Source organism: Propithecus coquereli, unplaced genomic scaffold (assembly GCF_000956105.1).
Source record: "Propithecus coquereli isolate 6110/MARCELLA unplaced genomic scaffold, Pcoq_1.0 Scaffold516, whole genome shotgun sequence".
NCBI classification, from domain to species: Eukaryota; Metazoa; Chordata; class Mammalia; order Primates; family Indriidae; genus Propithecus; species Propithecus coquereli.
In genome coordinates this window covers 95,848-115,288 of record NW_012151019.1, presented here as the reverse complement: position 1 = coordinate 115,288, position 19,441 = coordinate 95,848, and the positions used below count along the sequence as shown (strand labels likewise).

The 19,441-nt window shown below is 52.1% G+C and overlaps 1 protein-coding gene across 1 annotated transcript in view; it reads left to right on the top strand.

Annotated features, from left to right (window-relative positions):
* Positions 1–493: 493 nt before the first annotated feature.
* The window catches only part of LOC105820266 (protein Daple), a gene marked incomplete at its 3' end in the record, with an annotated part of 113,019 nt that continues 94,071 nt past the window's right edge, over positions 494–19,441 (top strand). Inside the window, exons 1-3 of the mRNA XM_012656726.1 lie at positions 494–694; positions 1,447–1,547; positions 8,211–8,319. Of these exons, the coding sequence (XP_012512180.1) occupies positions 635–694; positions 1,447–1,547; positions 8,211–8,319 (270 nt within the window). The remainder of the gene's footprint in view (positions 695–1,446; positions 1,548–8,210; positions 8,320–19,441) is intronic.

Genomic DNA, 19,441 nt, shown 5'->3' with positions numbered 1-19,441 from the left:
CTCGGTGGCACCTGGGAGGCGGCGGCTGCGCGCGGCCGGCGGGCTGCACCTGCCTGGAGCCCGCCAAGTCGCAGGGCTGAGCTCCCCAGTCCCGCGGGCGATCTCTGAGGGCAGGACATCCCAGCGCCCGGCGCGTACCCGGCCGGCGCGCTCCAGCCCGCACGTGGCGCCCGAGCCCCGCCGCAGGCGCACACGCGCACGGAGGCGCCACGTGCTGGGGCCCCACGCGCGGGCAGGCTGCCCTCGGCTTGGGCGCGCAGCGGCGGCCCCACGTGCGGAGACCCGGGCCCGCGGGCCCGCCGCTCCCTCCCCGGCCGGGCAGCCGCGCAGCTGCGCCCCGCGTTCCCGGGCTCCCGGGCTGGCACCGCGAGGCGGCGCGCGGGTCGCCCAGGGCCGCCAAGGGGCGGGGCCGCCCGCATTGTTCCTCCCCGAGCGGCGGGCCCTCCCCTTCCCCCAGCCCCGGGCGGGGCGCGGGGCCGCCGAAGCCGCGGAACGTGGGCTCGGGCGCCCCGCCTTTGTCTCCCGGGCGCGAGCCGCCGCAGCCCCGCGCCCGCCGCTTGCTGCCGGAGCCGCTTTGTGCCGCGGCGCCGGGGACCGGGACGCGGGGCGCGGAGCCGGCGGGCGCAGCCTCAGCATGGACGTGACCGTCTCGGAGCTCCTGGAGCTCTTCCTGCAGAGCCCGCTGGTGACCTGGGTGAGTGCGCCCTGCTCCCCCGCCCCTTTGTTGTTGCACCGGCTCCTCTCCCGCCGGGCTGGGGGCGCCGCGGGCCCGACCCGGCCGGGTCCCCGGGGGGCGGCGGACGCAGCAAGTGGCTCCCGGCCGGGGTTGGGGCAGCGTCCTGCAGTCCGGAGCCTTTCCGACTCTGCAGCCGGCGCAGGACCCCGCCGCGTTTTCGGCTGGGCCGGGAACGGAACGGAGTACACCTGTTACTACCGGGGCGCTGGGCTTGGCGGCCCCGGGGCGGACAGGGTGCGAGTGGTCACTCCTGTCCCCAGGGCTTAACCACTCCCGAAAAGGACCCTACTCGCCCAAAACGTCCTAGTGTGGTTTCTAATCCCTGAGACCAGCCAGTGGATGGCGGTGACGGGTGGGGAATGGGGGGCGCCGAGTGGGAACGTGAACAGACTAGGGTGGGCTTACTGATTTACAATGGATTTGAGACGTGAGGAATTTATTGAAAAGTCCCTTTTATTTTTTTCCTCTCTGGGACGCTGGAGAGAAGTGGCGAGGAAGTTTGCCTCCTGTCTCGAGTCTGTTGCCTGGCGCGGGGAGGGGAGAGGGGCCCTGGGAGAAGGGTGGGCTTGTTGCTTGCTGACGGGTGCGGTGGGCGCGGGTGACCCCCTTCTGCTCACAGGGGGCCCGGCCCGCCTTTGCTTGGGAGAACTTAGACCGTTTGTGCGCTTGGGGTGACTTCCTGCTTTCTCTCCTCACCCACCTCCCCGCAGGTGAAAACTTTTGGCCCGTTTGGAAGCAGCAACCAGGACAACTTGACTATGTACATGGATTTAGTGGACGGCATCTTTTTGAACCAAATCATGTTGCAAATGTAAGTTACCTTCTTCAGACAGAAAGGAAAGGATGATGCTTTAGAAAGTTTGATAGTGTAGAAATGGAGTGTAAGGCTGCAAGGGAGGGGTTCTCCCTTTTGGACGTTGAAGAACTCCTAAGACGGTGGCTTGGCAGTCTGTTTGATGAAGGAAATTTGGAATCGAATAATTGTCATCCACATGGTTTAGATAGGGCAGTTGACTTCAAACTCAAGGACTTCATTGTGGTTTGAGCAGTGACATCAAAAAGCCCCCTTTTGGGGGGCACGGAACCGTAACAGAAAGTGTCTGGTTACAGGAAGTGTCGGGTGGGCGCTGGCATCCGAGGGTGACTGTGAAGTTTCGTTCTAGGTTAGGATGCCTGTGTTGCTAAACTCTCCTACATTTTGTCTTCCTTTTGCAGTTGCCCCAGAGCAAGTGCAGTTGGTTAAGTGCCATTACGTGAACTGGGTTTCAAGTCACTGGGTTAGGAGGCGCATAGGGAGTCAGATGCTGGGGTGCTGTTAGTTTGGAAGCGTGGGGCTTAAACAGGGTCTTGGTGGAAGTTCGCTTGCTAGCGAGTACCTCTGACCACATCCTTTCCTGTTGCTGAGTTCTGCAGAGCCTGTCTGCTGTCTGATTGACAGCTTGCCACTAGGTAGGTGTTGGCTCCTACCCTGCATTCTGTTTTTAACTCAGAAACTGCGGGCAACATGTTGGAACTGAGTGTCAGTATGATTCACAGGCCCTTGAAACAAAATTAAACATCGTAATGTTCTCTGGATCAGCCCCTGGTGCTCACCTGCTCACGGACGACTGAGTGAGTTGTCATACTTGAGCATAAATCCACTAGCTAATGAGACTCAGCTTTGTTTGTGGCCCACAAAGGAGGAGGAGCAGTTTGCTTTGGCAGATCTAGAAAGTGGCTTAAATAGATTCTACCTCAAAGGTCTGTTTTTTAAAAAATTTCCTGAGAACGTTACTCCTTTTGTTTTAATAAGTCATTTGGTGCCATGCTGTAGGAGAGACACTGCAGTCTTCATGTTTAAAAAAAAATAAAAGACGCTACCAGTCCTACCAATTTCAGTGTTTGATTAGGTTCTGAAAACAAATCTGTTGTCAGCTTTGGCAGCACTTCTCAGAGAACACGGATGAAAATGAATTTTCCTGGGGCTGTCTTGTGGCATATTTGAGCTCTGGCAACTCTCCCCCCCGATTCTGTTAGACCTCAGAAATTGCTGGATTCCATTGGTGCAATGACCAGTGGAAACTTCAACCTGTCCTTACCCAAGCCCAAGACTGTTTAATTAAAAAAAGCAGCAGTAACCCCAGCCTTTTCATTCAGCTTTTACACCCAGGCTGAGGGGAGAACAAAAGCCCTGGGACTGTTTCTCTTTCTTCCCTGACCTTTGGAATTCCTGCAGCGGTTACCACTTGCTTGTAAATCAGTAGAGCCTGTTGGGCCATTCCTTTGAGAAATGCCAGCTCATCACTGGTTCGCATTTGGCCCGTGGCTAAATTCAGTGGAAGGGCTTGTCCCCTTCCCTAGGCAATTTTAAATGCCATCTCCTCTGTGATATGCCAGGGCAGTCGTTCTGGAAGTGGGAACTGGTATGTCTGCAGCTGCTAAGGCCTCAAGCAGGGCTTCTGGGTCCCTCCAACGCAGTGGGGCGCAGAGGCAGGACCCTTGGGGAAGCCAGATGGGTGGCTTTCGAGGATGAGGACAGAGTGGGCTGGGCAGCATGCCACCAGCTTGGGTGATCAGAATACCCAGGTGATGGGAGTGAGTGGGGATTGACTGGAAAGGAGGCATTGGGGGGAACCTTTGGGGGTTGTCGGAATGTTCTATGTATCGACTGGAGTAAGTTTCTTTTTCTAAAACTCCTCAAGCTGTAACTTTTACTCCATGTAAAATTATCTCAATTAAAAAATAAGTAAAAGAACCCTGGCCCTGTGGTTGGACAGCCTTTACAGCCAGCCTGGGTTTGAACCTTAGGTCTCCCTCATCCCAGCAGTGTGATACCGGGTGTGTCACTAAGTGCCTCAGTTTCCTCATCTGTAAAATGGGACATAAAGTGCCTCCCTTAAGAGATGGTTGTGAGGATTGAGTGAAATGTCGTGTTAACATTTAGCTCAGTGCTTGCTGCTTAGTGGGTAATTGGGTCAGTTATTCACTTATATAGGTACCGTCTTAATCCAGAAAGGGTTTGAGGCACCCTAGAAGAGTTTTTTTTCCCCCAGCCAACCTTTTCCCCAACATTCTTAGTCCTTTATATCACCACGGAATTCTCAGCCTTAGCCCTCTCCCAACGAGGTCTGCGGCAAAACCGGACTCTGATGCCCAGGTCTAGCCCTCCCTCTAGACTACGCTTCATTCCCGCTTCTGTCTCCACTTGTGCCAAATGGTGAAACATCAGGCTCACCAGATAAGTGATAAGGCTATTCCTCCTAATCGCCCGTGCTGGTAGCTCCCAGACCCGTGCTGTTTGCCTGTTCGATAAATTCTCTCCAAGTTTGCAGGACCTGGGGAACTTGTGGGGCGCAGCCTCGCTAACCCAACCGGGCTGCTGGAGCTCAGATAAGAGGTGTGTCACCTAACACTTCAGAGCCATATGGAGGCTGGCTGGGGTCACGTGGCTAGACCTGGCCATTGTCTCTGGCAACCGTAGAAGGCTGTGGTAGTAATCTCTTGGCCCTGTCCTCCCGGTGACATCAGCACCTGGAAGCTGGAAAGCCCCACGGGCTCAGCTTTCAAGGGAGGCCCAGGGCTGGGAGACTTCGTGAATGGAAGTGAGGCATCGAGTGGCCTGGCCGGGGCCGCGGGGACGCCTGCCCACAGCTCCTCTGGACGCGCAGTTCCTGCCCGTGCCCGAGGGAGAACAGGGTTTTCTCTGATTAACTTCGGATGCCTTTTTCACTCTTTTTGGGAAATTATTTAAGAGCCTTGACCCTAGCATCAGGCAGACACGTTTAAATCCCCACTCTGCCACTCTCTAGTTCTGTTATGTTGGGCAAATTATTTAAACTCTCTGAGCCTTGGTTTCCTGATCTGTGGTAAGTGGGGTGGTATCTTCCAGACTTTTAGGAGGATTAAATAAGATATGTGTAGACAGTGACCAAGAAATGTCAATCACTGTTGTGTGAGTGAGGCCCGAGCTGGGTTTGTGCAGCTGTGCGTGCGTGTGCCTGTGCACATCTGTGCTGGTGAGAGCAGCTTTGATGCCGTGGCTGACGAGTGCAGTTGGGGACGTGGGGCCAGGGCTGAGAGCTTGTGCCCTTGCTGGGCCTGCAGTAAGTTCAACACTGTTTGCTTTGTTCAGGCTGCTTTCTGACCCCTGGTGCTAGCTGCAAAATTCAGGAGAATATGCTAATTATTCAGGGGTTAGAAATGTTCTCAGGCCAGTGGGAGAGTTTGTTCAGCTTCCGAAAAGCATTTGAAGGATAATATTTCCCCTAGTGTGCTTCAAGAGGCGTTTATGTTCCCATCTTGCAGATGTAGAGGCTGAGGATAAAAGTGCAAATACTTAGCTGAATGAGTTTGTGTTGGTACAAGAATGTTGGAAAAAAGATTTTTACTTGTGAACTAAGTAACTTCCTCTTTCGGCTGCAGCAGTCTTCATGGGGGCTTCGAGTTCTTAAAAATTATGCAAAAAGCATACATTCATTGTAGAAGAGGAGCATGTAGATAAATAAAATAACAGTTGCCTGTCATTTTACCACGTTGAGATAGCAATGTTAATATTATGGTGCCTTCCAGATGTTATTGATTGTATGCATTAATATATGTCTTTAATGTATTTTTATACAAATACGGATGCTGTTTTTAACATCTTTTCTCAACCTGTGTTATATTACGGACATTTCTCTGTGTCAGTACGTGGTTTCTTGATTCAGCTTTAAATTGAGGAAGTTTTTGGAATATGACCAAAAGTTGGGGACTGGCTTTCCCGAAGGGGAGGGGGCAAGATTGCAATAAACCTAGATTATAACTCTCTTTAAAATTCTAGTGAGAGTTGATTTCCTTTTTTCTAGTTAGATGCTTTTATGAAAAGGAAACCCTGAGAGTCCCACACTTTGGACTCGGAACCCTCCAAATTCAGACCAGCCACCAGGCCTGTCCGTGTCTCTCCTGTCCTCTGACTTCCTGATGCAAGACTGTGGAGCTTGTTGGTTTTAGGGCTATCGGGTAAAGAAGATTATTGTTTTAAATGACGGCTTTCAGGGACATGCAGTTGTATGGTGGTTATAATAATGTCTTCTTGGGATACACGGCCACGTACAGTCCAAGTTTGCTAATGCAGTTCCGGGCTTCATAGCATGATAGCCTTGAGGGCTGGAAGGGTCCTGTAGCCATTTTGCAGATGTGCACACTGAGGCCCAGAGAACTTTGGCCAGTCCTGGGACCTGAACTGGAATCTGTGCCTCCTGACTCCTGTTTCCTGCAGCATTGGGAGGTGGGAGTTTTGGGGGTGCTGAGCGGAGTGGAGATTGAGATACGCCTTCCTTAACCATAGTTGAGACTTTTGATTTATGTCCTCTGTTTACCCAGAGACCCTTAGGTAAAGGCAAGAGTGCTAAAGATCACAATATTTAGTCTAATTACCCATACAGTAAATAAATGTCACGGTTCTTTTAGAGAATTGTTTCAGTTAGCTTTTTTTTCCCCAAACTGGGAATAACAGTAGCAGGGATGGTCAGAGGCTTTCGTGCTGCCATGTGTGGGACACCCAGGTGTGTGCTATGCCTTTGCATGTGCTGTGGACGTCCACAATGTAGATCGAGGCTTCCAGCTCCTGGCACTCCTGGGGTGGTCCATCTGACTTAAATGAAAGCTGGGACTACAATAACAAAAAAAAAAAACCCCAGAAAAAAAGCGCTGTGTGTTCTCTAAGTTCTGCTATTTTAAGAAGCACATTTGTCACTATGAAACTGATTCTCATCTCTTAAGGTATCTATACAGTAAAGGGGAGAGAATTGCACCTTTAAGATAAATTATTTCTTAATGCTAGGAACACTTCTATAGCTAAAGATGCCTTTGCAGTTTAAATTATGAATGCCTCCTCTTTTCCTAAATTAATTCCCACAGAACTGTTAACCTGTATTTTCTCAGTGATGAATGGCTCTAAGAGAAACATGTAACATGTAAAAGGCTTGGCCACACTCCATTATTGTATGGTGACGATAAGAAATGTTGTCATCCGACAGCTGAAAAGAGGTCCTCCGGTTGCGCCCAAGACACCCATGTGACTACTTCAGGGGATGTAGGATGACTGAATAAAATGCAGGGCTGCTGATTGTGTGATGGGTGGGCAGGTTTGCAGACACGTGACACCATGTAAGGGCTCATGGTGTGTACGTCTAATATTTACTTACTGGTCGAACTGTAAACAGCTTGTATCACAAAATAAATTATACTTCCAGAGGCATTTGAAGTGATTTTGATTTGTAGGATTTTTTTTTTCTATTTGTCAATTTTCTATTAATTAGTGGCTTTGAATGAACTGAGTGGCATTGAGATTGATTTCCTCTTAATTCCCCACACCAGCTCCCAGGAGGCTCAACACCTTTTTCGCAGGGCTTGGATGACAGATGAAGACAGGCCCTCCTTTGAATTAGACATCCTTTGCGGTGTCTTGGGACAGGCAGATGGAAGGAGGCCTTTGTTATGAAAAGCAGCGAGCAGTCTGTGGGATGGGGGAGGCCAGCGCAGATCTGCGGAGCGGAGCGTGCTCTCCTAATAGGAAACATTTTCCGACTCTGAGAATTTTAAGAAATGTCCTGTATGTAGATGAGTGAATTGTAAATCACTCGATATAGATTTCTAGTTTTATCACTACCAGACCTGGCTTTGGCCTGAGGTTGGAAAATAAATGACACTTTGGGGGTTCTCCACATGAATTATTTGTGTCTCTTAGCATTTCTCAGGGCGTGCTGTATACCGTGTAGTGTCATAGGCTGATAATGTCAGTTTTTCAAGGTAGAATTATGTCCTAGGAATGTAAATCACAGGACCAGCCCAAGACCAGTTGCTTTGTTCAGCTTTTAATCCTTTTTAATCTTGAAATATATTTTTGGTTAGGTTGTTTTTTTGTTTGTTTTTGTTTTGTTTTTTTGAGACAGGGTCTCGCTCTGTTGCCCGGGCTAGAGTGCAGTGGCGCTCAAACTCCTGGGCTCAAATAATCCTTCCGCCTCAGCCTCCCACGTAGGACTATAGGCACGTGCTACCACGCCTGGCTAATTTTCCTGTTTTAGGGTCTTGCTATGTTGCTCAGGCTGATCTCAAAGCCCTGGCCTCGAGTGACCCTTCTGCCTCAGCTTCCCAGAGTGCTAGGATTGCAGGTGTGAGCCACCACTCTGAGCCCGATTGTTATGTAATATAAAAACATTATAAAATACAATATGATTAATATAGTTGACACGCAGTTGTCCTTCATGGGTGCTGTGAACAGTGGGAACAGAAACAACATTGATTAAGGGCCAGCGCTCAGGTGGGGGAGCAGAAAGGTGATGGCGCTTCCCTAAGGTCCCGGCTTGGCAGTGGCAGAATTAGGATTTGACTTGAACCACACTGTCACAGCCTTGTCACCTAGGGACTATGGGGTGCACTGCCCGGTCGAGGCTGGAAGAGGAAGTGTGACAAACGCTGGGAGGCGCGATCTCCATTCTCGTGTTTCTTCTCCTAGAGACCCCAGACCAACAAATCAGCGCATCAACAAGCATGTCAACAACGACGTGAACCTTCGCATTCAGAACCTGACCATCTTGGTGAGAAACATCAAGACCTACTACCAGGTAAGGGCAGTTCTGTCTCCGGGAGTTCTGATGTGTGTTCCGCGGTGTCGTCACTGGAGCACTTTCCCCACAGGAAGCTGAGAGGAAATGGTGTTCAAGTCTAGGCAGCTGCTGCCTGATACCGTGCGTGCTTTCCCCTGAGCCCTTTCTTGGGGCATTGTGTGCGGGCGAGATACCGCATCACTGTACGCTGTTCAGCAGATGTTCCTTGAGCTGTGCATGGCGTTGTGCTGTGAGAGCCCCAGGGAGGAGCCTCGGTTTGCAGCCTCTGCCCCAAGCACGCGGCTGGATGGGGGCTCGCGGGAACCGGCTCCGCGAGAGGCACCCTGGTGTGGTTGTCGTCCACAGCCCCGGCTCAGTGGCTGTTTGTGCAGGAGCTGTTCAAGGGTTGAGAGAAAGAGGGGACCACAGATGGGATATATAAGGGCCGAGAACGTGATCATCCCGCCTCTAGGTTGCAAGCAGGTGCACCTGGCTCAGGGGATGGAGTGTCCACCTTTCTCGTGCTTGCTGCAAATGATCGTTGCGTGGCCGATGGGTCGGGCAGGTGGGCCTGGGGGGGAAAGGCCGTTTAAAAACCCCATGCCAGCTATGGGAAGGACAGTTGCGAATCTTTGATGGTATTTGTGATTTCTGATGGGAAATGGCAGCTGTGCCCCTCAGAGCCCTGGTTTTGAAACCTTTTCTTAGCAGTGAAGTGCCCCGCTCCCACCCCATGTGATTTTTCTTGAGACCCCAGGTGAAGCTCTAGTTACTCTGACTTGGGGACCCGAGTGTGCTCTGCTAAGCTGCGTCCTCTCCCTCGAGGGCATCTGTCTGGGTTCCCAGGACTCTGGGGACACAATTTGAGAACTGCCGCTCAAGAACAAGTGCCTTCCAGATTCGTGCCAGGGTTTCATTAAACCCATCACCAGACCTGCCTCTGAGACCTTGTTTTTTGCACTCTGTATTTTGTGCTGTGACTTAGTAGTGGTTTTAAGATTCGGGAATATCTGCAGACGCTGCAAGGTCTCTGTTGACTGAGGAACCCTCTGGCCAGCCGGGCCTCCCCGTCTGTCCTCGTGCTGGTGCTGGTGCTGGTGCTGGGCTCAGCTGCGGAACTGCTGGGCAGGATTTTTTTTTTTTCCCCAAGTTTATTTTATTTTATTTTTTTATTTCAGCATATTATGGGGGTACAGATGTTTAGGTTATGTATGTTGCCCTTGCCTCCCCACTCCCCGCCAAGTCCGAGTTTCAAGTGTGCCCATCCCTCGGATGGTGCACATTGCACTCTTTGTGTATGCAAATACCCGTCCCTTCCTCCCCCTTCCCCCCCCCAGCCCGACATCCAATAGATGTTATTCTTATATGTATATTTATGTGTTGATCAGTTAATACCGATTTGATGGTGAGTATATGTGGTGCTTGTTTTTCCATTCTTGGGATACTTCACTTAGTAGAATGCATTCCAGCTCTATCCGGGAGTGTACAAGAGGTGCTATATCACCATTGTTTCTTAAAGTCGAATAGTACTCCATGGTATACATACACCACATTTTATTAATCCACTCATGTATTGATGGACACTTGGGTTGTTTCCACATCTTTGCAATTGTGAATTGTGCTGATATAAACATTCGGGTGCAGGTGTCTTTCTTATACAGTATCATTTGGTCTTTTGGGTAGATGCCCAGTAATGGAATTGCTGGATCTAATGGTACTTCTACTTGTATCTCTTTAAGGTATCTCCATATTGCTTTCCACAGAGGTTGCACTAGTTTGCAGTCCCACCAGCAGTGTATGAGTGTTCCTATCTCTCCACATCCACGCGCCGGGCAGAATTTGTGCCGTGGCGTTGGGCTGTGTGCCGTGCCCCGTTCCTGATGAGGGCTGTGGTTGCTTCTGTTTCGACATGGATTTGAAACAGGGTGGGAGAGGGAGGGAGTGGACAGTGTCCTGGGTTTTCTGAGATGGTTGTTTCCATTCATCTCCTGTTGGAGTGTGGGGTGGTTTGCCCGCGTGGGCCGGTTCAGAGAGCCACCGGTGCTCAGTCCACAGACCATGGGAGTGTGGTGCTGTGGGCTCCCAGAGCATTGTCTCTGGAGGCTTAGAACTAGCCTGTCCCTTTAGTTACGGATGTCTGAGAAGGGGGCTGGGGGTCAGGGAGAGGCCTGGGAGGACGTGTCTGGGAGCCCTATGGGAGCTGGCTGTGGGAGGACAGCAGGTTCGTTTCCTTGTCTAAGGGAACCACACTTGGGGTGGGCACGCTGTAGGCAGGGACATCTCAGATGGTGCCTCTCTGTGACAGCCACGTGCAGGGGACGTGGGCAGAGGTGGTGGTGTTGCTGGGGAGCTGGGTGTCTGTGATGAGGGTCTGGGGCTGTGTCGGCTGTGCAGCAGGTACTCAGGGCACGGTCCCCATCCGCAGGTGCCATTAGTGCTAAGCAGGTGCTCTCAGGACTGTGCTGAGTTCCAGGGAAGCAGATGGTGCTGAGGTTTTGAGAAGCAAGACCCGCTAACACAGTCTGCATGGGGGGAGTGGGAAGGCTGCTTGGAGGAGGTGATGCCTGAGTGAGGTTTTGGTGGGTGACTGAGTTTCCAGTTTGGAGTGTCATGGGTTGGAACAGGCTTGCAGAGTTGGCCAGAGCCAGTGGCATAACACTAGACAGGTGTGTCTCCTGCCCCAGGTGTGGCTGGGAGGTGGTAACCTCTCTCCAGTGGCAGGGATGAAAGTCTCAGAAGAAGGTACTTTTTTCAGCTCTCCGTGAGCAGCATGGAGTGGTCAGGCTCTCGCTGCAAGCTGTCTTGCGGCCTAGTAGGGTTGGTGAACAGTGGCTCTGAGGGTCCAGGTCTGGGCCAGGCCGAAGGGGCTTCACACCCCTTTGAGACTATGTCTCAAGGCAGTTTGCAGATGGGGTACCCTGTAGAGTTCCAGAAGAAGAGAAATGGTCACATGAGACAGGGCGCGGTGGCTCACACCTGTAATCCTAGCACTTTGGGAGGCTGAGGTGGGAGGATTGCTTGGAGCCAGGAGTTCAAGACCATCTGAGCAAGAGCGAGACCCCATCTCTAATTATAAAAAAGAAAGAAAGAAATGGTCACACAAAGTAAAAGGTGGCTAATTCATACTGAGGACCCCAGAGGCCTCACGGATGGGCGAGAGGACCCAGCACACTGTTCTCCTCCTCCTGCGTTCTTAGCTCTTTGGGGACTGGCTGGCGTGTGTTGGCAGCCTCGGCCCTCTCAGCGCAAATGGTCAGTAAACATTTATTGACAGCACTTGGCTGCCAGCCACGGCGTGGTCACCGCCTCTCAGTCCGTCCTGCCTGGAGAAATCTGGCAAGATGTTTGCATTCAGGGCTGGCACATTCCGTGTGGACAGTGTTCTGCGTATTTTTTCCTTCTGATTTAAGGAAAATAAAGTTCTCAACATATAAGTAAGACTGTACGTGCTCTTTGTAAACAGCTTGGAAAACAAGTAGCAAGAAGAAAGAACCGGTAAAGCCCCCCACGCAGAGACAATCACCATTAACATTGTTAGTGTTTCCTTTCAGCTCTCAAGTGAATAGTTTTTGTTTTTTGCCATTGTGGTTGTGCCATACATACAATTGCACATCCGGCCTTTTTCCCTCCCACCTAACATCATAGTACAAACGTAATTGGTTAGTATTGTAAAGGGGTGTTCGAGAACATTCCCCAAAAGAACCGCTGCCCAGCTTGCTTTTTGGAAAGTAGCCCTGCCGGTTGGGAGGGCTTAGAAGGAGGTGAGACAAATGTCGTTCCTTACTCTGAGTGGTGGCCGGGACTCCCTCCTGCCTGTGCCTTTTCCGAAGACACCTCAGGGCCTCTCGGTCTAGCCCTGGGTCTTGTCTGCCAGGAGATCATTCTGCTCCCCTGACTGTCCCCTCTTCTCTGCGGCACAGTGGCAGTTTGGAAGGACGGGGCCTCTCCTGAGAAGCGCGGGTTGTTTTCACTGTGGAGCTCACCTCTGGCTCTGAAAACCTACGGAGACAAAGGGACCTTGACCTTTTTCCAGGGGGGCATAGGTGAGAAGGTGGGTGAAAACCAGGGTTCTGTCTGGCCAGCAGTGTCTTAGCCAGTCTCAGTCCTTTGCTGACCTGCTGCGTTGGACTCTTCTGGGGTTGGGGCCCTGGAATCTGCATTTTCATAAGTTCCCCAGCTGCCTGAGTCTTACCGTCCGACAGGATTGAGGATCAGTGGGCGAGAGCGGTGGTTCTCAAAGTGTGGTCCCCAGGTCAGCAGCAGCATTGATGGGACCTTGTTAGAAATGCAGGTGGTCAGGCCCCTCCTCAGACCACCTGTGTAAGTCGAGGGTCTGTAATCCGACAAGCCCCCCAGGTGATTCCGAGGTACCCTCCCGTGGGAACCTGCTGGGTTAGAGCATTCGTGGTGATTTCTATGAGAGTCCTCTCCACCAGATCCCCTGGGACCAGGGAGCTCACTGCTCACCAGGTGACCCTTCTGCATCACATGCACTGTCAGAGGAGGGGAAGCAGAGGATGCTGTGAGGGGGAGGTGACCAGAGGGGGGAGGGGTGTCATCAAGGGAGTCACAGGAAGGGCAGAGAAAAGCGAGGGGGGCGCGGGCCCCCCCCCCCCCCCCCGGCCAGTCTCTGCATTTTGGAGAAGAAAAAGCTGATCAGTCTGGGGGCGGAGGACACCAGCCCCAGGACAAGCCCCCAAACGGGCCATATGTGGCAGGGCTTAGAGGAAAGGCAAGGCTGGGTCCGAACCCACACTGCCGATGCCAGGCTGGTTGGGCTTGGGCCCTACGACATAGGACACATGTTTACTCACCAAATTTAAATTTGTTGTTTATATAATGGTTCATTTTTTCCGTTCGGAACCCTGAATGTTTACATTAAACGTGGACAGTGGAGCCAGTCTGAAAGTCAGGCTGATACAGCAGAAGTCCGCCTGGTGCAGCACGTGCTGAGACGTGTTTATGTGGATTGGGCACGGTATCTCCGCCACTCCGCGTCCTGGACACCTTTGGTCTTGCTCCTTCTCCCGACAGGCCACACTTGTCACATGAGATTCCTGCGGTTTCTTTGGCTTCGTGCTGGTGGCAAGCCCGTCAGACGGTGGCCGGGGTGGATTCGGTGTGTGCCGATGAACCTCTCTGTCAAGTCCACGTGTGGCTTTCCTCCCCGGGGAGTCAGGACCCTCAGGTGCATGTAGGGACCTACCCCTGGGGCTTACTCTGAAGCAGGGCATTTGCCCGGTTTCCGCGAGCCTCCCTCCTCGCTGGCCGCGCCTGGCTGTGAGGCCGCTTCTCGCCATCCGTCTGGGCGGGCGGTTCTCCCTGGGCCTGCTGGGCGCGCTCTGTCCAGGGAGGGGCCGGGCTGAAGTTCCACAGTCTCGTGATGACCAGAGACGGCTGAGATTGAGAGTTTAAGATCACCTCGAAGTTGTGTGTGGGTCCCTGGAACTCAGCTCTCCGACTTCTGGGCTCTTGCCGTGGTCACCAGGTCAGGATGGACCCAGAAGGTTGTTCTTTGTCGCAAATGAAACAGCAGAATAAGTATAGCCCCGGGGGTGCCTTATCCTCCGAAAGCACTTTTCTTTTTCCTTTATTGCTTTGAAAACTTAAAAATAAAACAGTACAGATGGTTACCATGAAGACTCATGTACCTTTCATTCAAAACAAATATGAACATGTGCATGTTTTTCATATTTGCTTGAGGCCTTTTTTCGCTTTTTTTAAGAAACAAATTTCTTCTAAGACAGAAGTCCCCAGCATGTCACTCACTCCAGTTATCCCTCCCTCTCTCCCTTTCTAGAGTAGCACCTATCATAAACTTGGTAGTATCTAGCTTGGTAGTATCATGTCTATATTCTTTCTGTGTGTGTGTGTGTGTGTGTGTGTGTGTGTGTGTGTGTGTCCCTTTGGAAAATAGCCCTGAAGCTGTTTCCACCAGTGATGTCAAATGTACATTTCCTTCTATTCTTACTTTTGACAGAAACTTTATAGGCAGTGTGCTATGATACCATTTATGGAAGTTTGGTCTAAAGATCACACAAAGCTCTGTGTGTGTGTATGTACTCTTGCCGTATGTGTACATGGGTTGTATGTGTGTGTGTACTCTTGCCATATGAGTACATGGGCTGTTTACTAAAAATTAGAATTATCTTCAGAAATGTGTACACTTAGTTTGAAGAATGAAAACCTTTTGTCAGAAGTAAGAACCGAGGGAAATGTACATTTGGAATCATTGGGAATAACGCATTAAACTCTCGTCTGTCTAGTTGGTGTGGTCTAGGGCAGTGGTCCCAAACTTTTTTGACACTAGGGACCGGTTTCATGGAAGACAATTTTTCCACAGACTGGAGAGGGGTGGGGTGAGGTGGGGGATGGATTCTGGATGAGTCAAGTGCATTACATTTATTGTGCAGTCAAACCTCTCTGCTAATGATGATCTGTATTTGCAGCCGCTCCCAGCGCTAGCATCACCGGCTCAGCTCCACCCCAGATCATCAGGCGTTAGATTCTTATAAAGAGCGTGCAACCTAGATCCTGCACATGCGCAGTTTACAGTAGGGTTTGTGCTCCTGTGAGAATCTAATGCCGCCGCTGATCTGACAGGAGGCGGAGCTCAGGCGGTGATGCGAGCGATGGGGAGTGGCTGTAAATGCAGAGTCACTTCCTGGCCCACCGCTCACCTCCTGCTGTGCGGCCTGGTTCCTCACAGGCCACCACCAGTAGAGGTGCACAGCCTCGGAGCTGGGGACCGCAGGTCTAGGGGGTTTGGTTAAAGTTATGTCTGCTTAACTGCTTTGATGGACAGGAACAGTGTTCAAGGGAACTTATAATCCACTCAGGCCACAGCTGTAGGTACAAGAGGAATTTGCTTTAGGAATAACACATTGTATTGAATTTGCAGAGGAGAAATTACTTTCTCCACCTTTGACTTCAGAGGTTAACTAGGAGGGCTGTATTCTTGGTTTTGTAGTTTACATACATGTCCTGAGCAAATTAAAAATAACATTTTTGATTATGAAAATATGTTCTTATTCTAGATTAGGAGATAGGAAATTAAATTCTCCCATTTTCTCACCATCTAGGGACGTCATCGTTAACATTTTGGTACTTAATGCTTGCTGTGTGTGTGTGTTTCAAAGTGTGAATCGTACTCTTCACACTGTTTATAATCTTTTTTTTTTTTCCATTTACCATGTAGTGAGCATTTTCCCATGCCATTAAATATTTATTTATTTTTGAGACAAGGTCTCACTCTGTCGTCCAGGCTCAAGTGCAGTGGCGTGATTGCAGCTCACTGCAACCTTGAATTCCTGGGTTCAAGCGATCCTCCTGCCTCAGCCTCCCGGGTAGCTAGGACTACAGGCACGTGCCACCACGTCCAGCCAACTTTTATTTTTTGCTTTTGTAGAGACGGTGTCTTGGTAAGTTGCCCAGGATAGTCTCGAACTCCCAGGCTCAAATGATCCTCCCGCCTTGGCCTCCCAAAGTGCTGGGATTACAGGTGTGAGCCACCACGCCCGGCCCCTAAGCATTGTTCTGTAATATGTATTTTAGTGTCTGTGTGACATTTCATCCTGTGGCTGTACTACTATCATTGATACTGAGTTCTTTCTATCTCAGAATTATAAACAATACCACCATGAACATACACGGTACATAAGTCTTTCAACAAATGTTTTTATTTCCTTAGGATAAATTCCTAGCAGGGAGTTCCTGGGTCAAAGGGCATGAATACTTTGAGGACTTCTGCGGCTTATTGCCAGAATTGCCTTATTTATAGGTTTTTTCCTTTTCTTTGGTGAATTGCCCATTGTTGACGGTATTTGTTGAAGTGCGGTGTTCTCTGTTGCTGTTGAATGCTGGAGATTGCTGTTCTCCCTCACACTCGTGGAGTCCTGAGGCTGTTTTTGCTGTGTGCCTGGGTGGACTTCCCTTGTTCCGGAGGATCGTTGTGTGCTGAGTTGGGGTCTCTCCAAAGACTGCCTGAGGGGTTGCGGAGGGGTTAGAGAACAAAACCTCCACGTGGTGGGACAGAGCCTGGCTGGGGTGGGGGGTCCAGCCCCAGGACTGGGCTCCGTCCCCATATGGGCAGTGGGAGCCTTTGTCTGCCGGTGGACTCGACAAATGCAGCAGCTTACGGGGCTTCTATGGGAACTTTTGCAGTCAGTTTAAAGTTCAGGAGAGAACCCTCCAGACTGCACTGGGAAGTGAGGCTGGGGAGGGCAGTGGTCTGTGTGGGCGCCTCCTTTCCTCTTCCTGTCTCCCCGTTCTCTCGCCAGTATCTGTGGAGTGATGAAATGCAGGATGTGGAAGCTCTGGAGGCCCAGAGTGGGTGTCACTCACCGGGTCACCCGGTTCTTTTGCCTTTGTTTCTCTTCCTTGTCCTTTGGGCGCTATGTCCTACACGTCCCGTGGGGTGGGCGAGAGGCTGGGTAAATGACCTGCTGCGACCTGTGTGTGTGCACCTCTGCGTGTGCACAGGATGGGGTGTCGCGGGATGCAGGCAGGGATCCTGGAGAGCTTTCTTTGGCGGGGTGACATCAGGATGTGCCTGGCCTGTGTCTGGAGGGGTTGGGGGAGCCAGACTGGCAGGAAGGGGGTGTCCTCGGGGATGGAGACAGAAAGCAGCCTGGAGGCTGGGGCTTTTGCAGGGCAGGGTAGGGGGAGGCTCCAGGTGGTGAAACACCTCGGTGTTAATGAACGTTTGCTTCATCCTGAAGGATTCCTGTGTCTTTGCAGGGCATTCTTAAGAGGGAAAGTTTAAGAAAGAAACACTGGCACCCGTGTGGCCCTGAGAAGGGAGCGGGGAGCAGGGGCAGGTCTTGGGGGCCTGGACTGAGGCAGGAGCAGCAGAGAGCAGGCCGAGCTCCTGGAGACTCCTGCGGTGGGTCCCGCCTGGGTGTGGGGCTCCAGGGGTGAGGGGCGCCTGGGTTCCCGATTTGACTTGTAGGCAGGTGGTGGGGCCAAGCTGTGGACGAGAGGAGTGGGCTTGGCAGGGTGCAGGCCTGCTTGGTGTCGGCCTTGTGGGCAGGTGGGTCTGGGGGACAGGCTGGGGGTGCAGACCCCAGGAGTCGTTGGGGCCTTGGCTCGAGATCACATAAGCAGGTGAGGAAGTGGGAGCAGCTCCCGTGATAAGGGTGGGCAGAGCACAGGGGCTCCCGAGGAGACAGCGAGGAGCCCCCAGGTGGGAGGACGGTGGTGGGGAGTGGTCGGCAGTGAGCGCTCCAGCCGCCCTGCACACCACGCAGTAGGTCGCTCAGTGTCCACCTGGAGCCAGCACCGAGGCTGGGAAAGCTGCGCTGCAGCAGCTTCCTGGCAGCCAGAGGGGGCCGGAGAGGGGCTACAGCTTCAGGGCCACTAGAATTCCCTTTTCCACACTTACCAAAAGGCATCCACGCCCAGCCTGTGCTGCTGCTGCTGCCGCCGCCCTGGTTGTTCCTGGTGCTTGTGTTTTGAGCTCAGTGGCCCCGCCGTCGGCCAAGGAGCACACGGGCGAGGATGCCTGATGATGTGCTGAACCCCACACCTCTTGGGAGGCAGGTTTTGTTTCTGCTGGAGGTTAGATCGCCAGTTGGACTTGGTTTCCTTTCTTTTCCCTCCTTTTTGTTGTCAAAAGAAATGCTGCCTAGGCTGGGCGAGATGGCTCATGCCTGAAATCCTAGCACTTGGGGAGGCCAAGGCGGAGGATCGCTTGAGGCCAGGAGTTCAAGACAAGGTTGAGCAAGAGCGGGACCCCCATCTCTACAAAAAATAGAAAAATTAGCTGGGTGTGGTAGCACTTGCCTGTCTAGTCTCAGCTACTCGGGAGGCTGAGGCAGGAGGATTGCTTGAGCCTAGGACTTTGAGGCTGCTGTGAGCTATGATGATCCCACTGCACTCTACCCAGGGAAAAAAGAGAGATCCCATCTCAAAAAAGTGTTGAATAGCAACCAGAAATTTTGGGACTCAAATCTGTGCCCAAATCAAAAGGCTGAGAGATCACCCGGAGGGAGTGTAGTCTTCACCGAGCGCTTGTGCTGGGAGCCTTAGAGCCTGGTCCTTTTCCACCGTTATGTCGGCATCCTGAGGAAGAAATTGCTGGCCCCATTTTACAGATGAGGGAACAGCCCCAGAAGGGTGCATGTTTTCTTGGTTGTTGGCTGCTTGGAGAAGATTTTTCTAAAAACTAAGCTTCCCAGAATCATGTAGGGGATAACCGCTGTGGGTGGGACCGACTGTTCTGTGAGGGGCCTGCAGGATCCGCAGGCACAGTCGGGTGGGAGCCTCGTGGTGTGCCAGGCTGGGAGTGCCACCTCCGAGGGGCCCCCCCTTGTCATCCAGGCCCGGAGCCCCAGGGGAAGGGACTGGGTTGCTTCAGGCACCTCTGAAACTTCCGGGGTTGGGCGGAGGGTGGAAAGGAGGGAGCAGCTGGCCTCAGACTTCACCCCTCACCCCCTAGAGGGGCAGGAAGCAGAGATTCAGGGCTAATTGCAGGGGGTTTGGAGGGTGAAAAGTGGGTCTGATGTAATTAGCAGAGTTGGAGTTTGGCCAGGACGAAGAGATTGGGCAGGGGAGGGGACAGAGAGAGAGAGAGAGAGAGAGAGAATGAATGTGTGTTTGTGTGTGTGTGCGCGTGCATAGACACGGTCTTGCTGGTGTCTGGGGGCTCCTCCTCTGGACCTTGAATTGCTTAATGGGAGGCAGGGAGCTCTTGGCTCGGGAGTCTTACCTTTTGCTCCCAGGTGTTGCGGGTGCCACCCAGACCCCTGTGGCTGCCACCTCGCTTTGCTCTGCTTACTCAGCACAGTCCCCAAAACCCTGCTCACGTCCTAGGCTTGCAGAGCTGCACTTTCTCCCTGCTCCTCGCCTTCCTCTCTCCTCTCACCATGTCAAGGATTGACTTTTTCACCTTCTGCTCAGCTTTCTCTTGCTTCATAGCCATTTGTTTAAAAAGAGTTGTGTTTTTGAGGCTGTCGTGGGACGTGCAGTGCACGCAAGTGAGCAGCCAGGCTGTTGGGGCGGGGGGGGAGCTGAGTGGTCACCCTGATCACAGGGCAAGAGTTCTGAGTTTGTGCTTCCCCAGAATTACAGTGAAACCACGCACGTTAAGTGCACAAGGGCCGAGAGTGAGCTGTGCTTCCTGGTCGTGGGTCCTCATCGG